Below are 7,532 nucleotides of genomic sequence, written 5' to 3' on the forward strand. Positions count from 1 at the left end.
TTAAAATTAGAAAGCAAACATTCAGATCTTTTGTCAATGCCTCATGATAAACAACTCTCTGGGAATGTCTTTTGGGACTCAACCCAGGGTGAGGAAGGTCACCAGGGCTTTTACCCCTTGACCCCATGGGCTCTTGGACCTGTCTGAGGTGAGACTGGAGAGAATACCTGTTAGTGCCTTCGACCCCGTGGGATGGCCTCTGAACTTTCGGACGGCTGCACAGGGCAGACTATAGCCAAGGGAGGAGAAAGTTCTTCAAGAGGGTATGGTACGTGTTTATTCCTGACAGAGAGAGAGAATATTCAGGTTTATCTGTGGTGTGGTCACATGAGTAGCCTCCAGATGAGGAAAAAATCTCTCTTTTGCAGAGTCGCTTGGATGTTTACTTAGCGCAGAGCTCCGCGGGCACATCTGTTCAGAATATGCTACACTGGGCCCAGGTAAGAGCTTTCTATTCCTGAGATGAGGCCCACGTAGGTCTCGGAGACCCCTGAGGAGTGGTCTCACAGAGCCCACTGTGGGATTGTGCGGCGACTTCCTGTTCTCTCTTCTGTTCGTGTCCTCAGTAGTGTCTGGTGTACAGGCCTGGTTCCCACAGATTCTGACTGAACTCTGATTGTTGGATCCCTCCAAACTGCCTTTTCTGGGAAAGCTTGTATTTCCTCTTTTGGAATAATGTCAGTTCTAACAGAACTTTATACAGCATGGTACAGGCTGTTCCAGAAAGATCTGCTCAGCCTCCTATTGGCATGTGGGCCGTTTCAGAGTATGGAAATCATGCTTTATTCTGAGCAAATTAAATGTTAGAGAGGGACTAAACTAGATTAATGGTTTCTGGTTTTACCCTCAGTTTAAAATTTTTTTAAGTGTTCTACTTACCCTATTACTCAATATTCAGCAAGTGCAGAGACAAGTCAAATTCAATTAGTAGAGCTTTCTGAGCCAAGTATGTGTGAATGTGTGTGTGTGTGAGGGGGGGAAAGGAGGAGGAGAGAAAGGTCTTCCCAGAGTTTTAATGTATCTGAGATCCCTAGGAATCTTTAACCTCCACCCAACTAAATTTGTTCCATGGTTTAAGGTTGAGAAGCACTGCTCTCGATAGCCTGAAATACTAGCTGAGGATTTCTGAACTCCTCTGAAGAGTTCTACCCCCAGGAGCTAAGCCTTCAAGTTCCTGCAGGAAAAAGGCCTCCTCCGGTGAGGAGACGGTTGGAGCCTGTGATGGGCGTGGCCTTCCAGGTGACGCGACCTCAATTTCACATTTACTGAGCACTTACTATGTGTTCCTGCTGCTCATATGTGTGATTTCATTCAGTCTCACTGAATTCTTAATAACAGTCTCTCCATGGAGGTGTTGGGACCCCTATTCTACACATGTCCTCACCAGTCGCTTACGCATCTCCCAGCTGACTGCTCTTCAGAAGGTCTCTTCTCCTGTGACAGAAAATCCTCTTCGGGACAGAAATAAGTCAGGACGATGGGGGGAGGGGATGAGATCAATCACGTGGCCATAAGTTACACGGACAGCTACGGCAGGGCTGATGAGGCTGATGCTGAGGGTGGTAATTAGGTGTCACTCACTTCATATGCATTACCCTATTTATTTATTTTATCTTGTTGCGTTACCCTATTTAATCTTCACAACCAAAAAAAAAAAAAAAAAAAATCTCCACAGCCCCGTGAGGAGGATGTTGTCATTCCCACTTCACAGATGAGCGTTGGGGGAAGATGAGCTAAGTAGCCCACGATGTTGCCTCCCATTGCCAAAACCCTGCAAAATTCCAACAGCAGCAGACCACTGCATCTGTCCTTAGAAATCACGATGGGACTAATTTTAAACTAAAAATCGGATAAAATCAACGAGGGTAGAAAAAAAAAATCAGAGAGTCAAGTTAAGAAAAAAACCCTTGGAGTAGCCTGAGAATCATTTCATGAAGCCCTTGAGACAAATGTGAACATTACCTGCTTCCTGGCAAATCACAGAAGAAGGAACCCTTAGGTGTAGAAGCTTATGAATGTTTCTGTTCTAATAGCCAAAGTCTAAACATTAAAATGCAAATGTGGGAGCGTGTGGTGTCTCAGACCCGGAGGCTGTGGCCACCGGAACAGATGACACGGGAGACACAGGCTGCCTGGCCCTGCAGATGGGGGACAGCAACACTGTACCTCAAACAGAAAGCGCTGAGGAGACTCCGAGTGAACATTCCTTGCAATGGCGACAAAAATGTTTAACAATAAGGAATATGGTCCTAATATCCTAGACCGCCTGACTAGAATAACGTACAAAGCTGTTTGTACATGAAAGCAGCCACTTTTCAATGTAGGAGATGTCTAGCTGGTGCCTTTTAAAAAAAATATTCAAATTCCTGAAGCTAAGATATTCAAGAATCATGTGACCCAGCATCCTTATAAACATTTCATAGGCATTAGAACATTTAAGGACATTGCTGTCTGAGGACTTTCGTGCGAGAAGTATGAGGGAAGGGATTGAAAGATGGTCAGTTCTGTGAATTGGTATATCAATATTTATCATTTATATGATCGGATTTATTCCTCTTTACTGGGTTTTAGCTCTTGTGCCAAAACAGTGGGATGTGATGTCATCCTCTTTGTATATTTTCTGTTTATTGTCTTTCAATGTGTGCTGTCTTCTTATATCACGGTAATGCATTTTTATTTTTATTTTATTATAGGCTGCTAATTCTGGTCTGTTCCAAGCTTTTGATTGGGGAAACCCTGATCAGAATATGAGGCACTTCCACCAGGTACAGAGATGACAATAATCATCAGTGCCACCTGCTTGCAAACTAATAAAGTAGTATTCACTCATTAAACACCAGCACTACCCCAGATATTTTATATCAATCAGATGCTACTTCTCAGTTCCCTGCCAGGTTCCATATCATTGCTGTGATCCTCACGAGGACCGTGCAAGGCAAATATGATTGTCCTCATTATGCAGAGGCTCAGAGAGGTTACATAAATTGCCAAAATTATTTAGCTAGTAATGGACCTGACTATGACCCAGGGTTCCTGGATTTTATATCCATTCTTCCTCCACTGCACTTCTTCCTTCTCAAAAAATAGAAACTCTCAGCACTTTGGGATGCCATGTATGACTCCTTAAAAAATATATATATATATAAATATATATATATATATGGATCATTAAAGATATACCAGACAGAACTATCACTCTGAGGAAGAAGTGCTGTTATCTGTCAGAGATATAGGGAGTCAAGGTATTTCCTAACACAGTCTCTGAAAACTTTTGGGGCCAAAGTTCTATATTAAATGGCAATAGGTTATGTTCTATTTGTTATTTTTTCCAGTATTTATAAGGAAATCTGTATATAATTTTGGCCTCATGCTAATAGACTGAGCTGAAATTAAACAAGTGGTCATCAAAGACACATGAGTTCCTCAAATCAGGAATATGGAAAAAATTTAAAAAGCAAAATTTTAAAAAGCAAATTTTCAGTGCTACCCCAACTGCAGTATTGAAATTGCATAATTTTGGCTGGTGTGAAAAATTCAATTTTCCTCCCGAACTTCTATAGTTTTCTCCTAAACTGCTGGCCACCCACAGACTCAACCACTATGTCCCAAGTGCCGTTTACTCTTGTAATTGATTGATTCCTCATCCTTGAAAGAGTAGATAGTTGCTCAAAGGAAAGTGTCTTGGTTGATGAACTTACCCGTGGCCTCAGACATCAGTTTGGTTGAGAGCTGAGTCACAAGGCTTAGCATTACCATTGTGCTCACAGATCCTCAGAAGACTGGGTGGGGTGAGGGGGTAGTTCAAGTTCATTTACAATCTTTTGCTTGGGACCTTGGAGGGAATGAATAATGGAAAATCCCAAACTGAGGGTAGACGACATCAAGTGTACGAAGCAATAGCTTTTGTCACAAGTATAAGTAATAGCCCTAAATTAGGCAGGCGTGATTATCAATGTAATCACCAATCCTTTATTACCACGAGAGTAAAAAAGAATTTCTTGGCCCAAAGCCAGCACGTCTTATTTGCATCCTGATTTTCATGTTCATGTTTGCTTTGCCATCTTCTGGGCCCCCTTTCGTCCTTCACAGGGTCCTAAATCATTGCAGAGACCCAGTCTGTTGCCATGAACTTGCTAACATGCACATGCTCCCTCTGGGTTGTGCCCTCGCCATCCTTGCATCCGGGTCGTTGTGCCGTGTATGATCCCGCTGAGAAACCCACAGAGTCAGGGGAAGCGCATCTTTACTTGTCTCTGCTGTTCTTTGCTTTTGGGCACTGCGCCGGCTCCCCTGAGCCCTTCTGCTCCCCTGAGCCCTTCTGCTCGCAGCCGACCCACACTCACTTGCTTCCCGGCCTTTCTCCCTGTTGCCGCTAGACCTTCTCACTGACCACTTGCTTCTAAGCCCAAGGCCACAGTCTCCCAGCAGTAGAGCCTACGCGGAAACAGTAAGATATTTAGCGATGCGAAGACCCAGACACCAACACACGGACTGCCAGTGACTTCTGTAATGACTAAAGCCATGCTCTCTGCCTGAATACCGCCCTGCTCAGGGAACTCTGGGTGCACATTCACCGAGTTAGGGACAGCCCTCCGTGTGCATTTCTCATCTAGGAAACCTCTCCCGGGCAAGGTTACAAGTTCCTAAGGATCTGTACCTTTGTCTGTATGACCTTTTCTTCCTAATGTTGCTGCCAAAATTAATGATGGTGCATTTTCTTTTTTAAAGATGTATTTATTTATTTTTAGAGAAAGAGAGCGAGCATGAGTGGGAGGGGCAGAGACAGAGGGAGAGAATCTCAAGCAGGCTCTGCTCCCAGCATGGAGCCTCATGCAGGGCCTTGATTTCAAGACCCCAAGTTGACCACCTGAGCCAAAACCAAGAGTTGGAGGCTTAAACAGAAGACAACTCTATTTTAAGTTTAAAAAATATAAAAGCAGTATGCTTTACTGAGCTAAGAAGTGTGGTGGGAAATTCACAATAGGTAGAAACTTAAACACTGTCCTCTGGGCTCTCCTGCTCCCTCGATCCCTCCCTCTCTCTCCCCCACTTCTGCTTGTGTATGCCCTTTCCCTTCTTAAGCTATTTTAAAAAATAGTAGTGAAAGGGTGCCTGGTTGTACTTAGCTCATAGCATTCTTCCAACCGCAAACCCAAAGAAAAAGCCAGTATTTTTCTCAATTACTCTAGCCGAAAGTTCCAGAGAGAGCTCTGGCTTGGTTTTTAGCCATGTACCCATCTCTCATCCAGTCACAGAGGCCAGAAGGATGAAGGATGGATAGGCCAGGCCTGGTCATCTTGGACCACTGATAAACTGGAGGACGGAATTCGTCGGATCCACGTGAGAAACGCTGTATGTCCAGAGAGAAGGGACAAGAGATTAGTACCACAGCCACTCTTCTCTGGAACAGGCTGTCTCCTTCTTAACTTTACATTTCAGATGTTTTCTTCTGTTGGTTTCAATGCTCCCCCAAGAGCCTGCTCAAGTGTCAGTAACTCCTTGTCCAGATTTCCGTGTATGAGAAGAAGTATTTACATGTATCCAATACATAAACACATCTATTTTGTTGGAAAAGGACATAGTCCCCATGCAAGTGTTACTAGAAAGATGGCCCCCATAGAAATAAGGGCCCCCTTCCCCTAGAATTCTTTCCTGTTTTCCTCCAAGTGCAAATCAGGAATAAAATGGTTGTGGGTTTTTTGATCATTGTTCATTTGCTCACAATTGAACTTATTGCACAAAAATGTTTTTAAGTACTTTGAACATTTTAATGTTTATAGATCACTAAGTGTATTCTAACTGCATGCTTGGAGCATTTGAGGAACTTGCTTAACAATTAATAGTTAGGGCGCCTGGGTGGCTCAGTGGGTCAAGTCTCTGCCTTTGGCCCAGGTCATGATTTCAGGGTCCTGGGATTGAGCCCCACATCAGGCTCTCTGCTCAGCAGGGAGCCTGTTTCCCCTTCTCTCTCTGCCTGCTGCTCTGCCTACTTGTGATCTCTTTCCCTCTGTTAAATAAATATACTCTTAAAAAAAACAATTAATGGTTAATGCTACTTCATTAGGTGGTTTTCGTAAAAACTGTTTTTTTTTTTTCTCTATCTCTTTACTTGTAACTAGCTTACACCTCCCTTATATGACGTCACAAAGATGGAGGTACCAACGGCTGTGTGGAGTGGAGGGCATGACCGTGTGGCTGATCTCAAAGATGTTGAGAATTTACTCCCTAAGATTACCAGGCTTATTTACTACAAGTTGATCCCACACTACAATCATGTGGATTTTTACCTCGGACAGGACGCGCCCAAGGAAATTTACCAAGACCTTATTAGACTGATGGACGAATGTTTGCAAAAGTAAATGCATTTTCCCTTCTCTAAGTAAGTGGATTCTCAAACTAATAACATGGCACACAAACCCCTAAGGTGACCCCTCCGGTGATTTTCACCTTCTAGCGTCCATGTGTTGGGGTAATCCTCTCCCCCTGAGTATGGGAGTGCCCTGAGACTTGCCTCTGACCAACAAAACTGGCATAGGTAACGGTGCCACGCCCTTGGTTAGATCACGTTTATGGCAAAGGTGATGGGATGTCACTTCCTGATTGCGTTGTATTATATGAGACTCCATCTAAGTAGACTGGAGAAGAGCTTCCTCTTGTCGGCTTGGCGAAGTGAACAGATATGGAAGGTTGCTTGGCAAGGAGCCACGTGTGACATCCGGCATCTGCAGGTGGCCTCCAGCCCACAACCAGCAAACTGATGGATCCTCCGTCGTACAGCTGTGGGATAAATTAGAGCCAGATCCTGGGTGAGCATGGAAGCCCATTTTTCCCCAGTGCAGCCTCCAGTGGAGAAAGCAGGCTGGCCACACCTCGTGTGCAGCCCGGGGAGTCCCTGAGCAGAGGAGGGAGCTGCACCATGTCCAGACTGTGGACCCACAGCAAGAGTGAGAAAATAAATGGATATTCTTTAAAACCACCACATTTGTGTCTTACCAGCAATAGCGAACTACTATTGATAGTAATAACAAACCATTACTATTATTATTATTATTATTATTATTACTTTGTCTCTTTGGTTAAAAGCTTGAGAGACCCTATTCCTTATTACCTTCTTTCTCTTGTTTTGATGAACTTCCTTAAACATTTCTTGTTTTGTAGATCTGCTAGCAATCAATTGACAGTGTTTGTCTGAAAAAAATCTCTGTTTTGCCATCACTTAAGGTTGGATTATATTCCCTTTTATGTATGTTTAAAGTAGATCTTCTTTATCCATTCATCCATCTATAGACATTTAGGTGGTTTCCATATTTTGGCCACAGCAAATAATGTTGGGATGACCTTGGAAGTACATGTATCTCTTTAAGGTCCTAATTTCAATTCTTTTGAATATATACCCAGAAGTGTGAATCCTGGATCATGGAGGAGTTTTGTTTTTAATATTTTGAAGAACTTCCGTACCATTTTCTATAGTGGCTGCACCATTTTATATTCCCACTGACACTGTGTAATGGTGCAATTTCTCTACATCCACA

At 43.4% G+C, this 7,532-nt stretch overlaps 1 protein-coding gene across 1 annotated transcript in view; it reads left to right on the top strand.

Annotated features, from left to right (window-relative positions):
• The window catches only part of LIPK (lipase family member K), a 32,352-nt gene extending 25,374 nt beyond the window's left edge, over positions 1–6,978 (top strand). Inside the window, exons 9-11 of the mRNA XM_080822470.1 lie at positions 369–440; positions 2,694–2,765; positions 6,120–6,978. Coding sequence (XP_080678596.1) covers positions 369–440; positions 2,694–2,765; positions 6,120–6,359 — 384 coding nt within the window. The 3' untranslated portion in view covers positions 6,360–6,978. The remainder of the gene's footprint in view (positions 1–368; positions 441–2,693; positions 2,766–6,119) is intronic.
• The last annotated feature ends 554 nt before the right edge of the window (positions 6,979–7,532 follow it).

The sequence above is a fragment of the Martes martes genome, assembly GCF_963455335.1.
Source record: "Martes martes genome assembly, chromosome: 14".
Classification (NCBI taxonomy): domain Eukaryota; kingdom Metazoa; phylum Chordata; class Mammalia; order Carnivora; family Mustelidae; genus Martes; species Martes martes.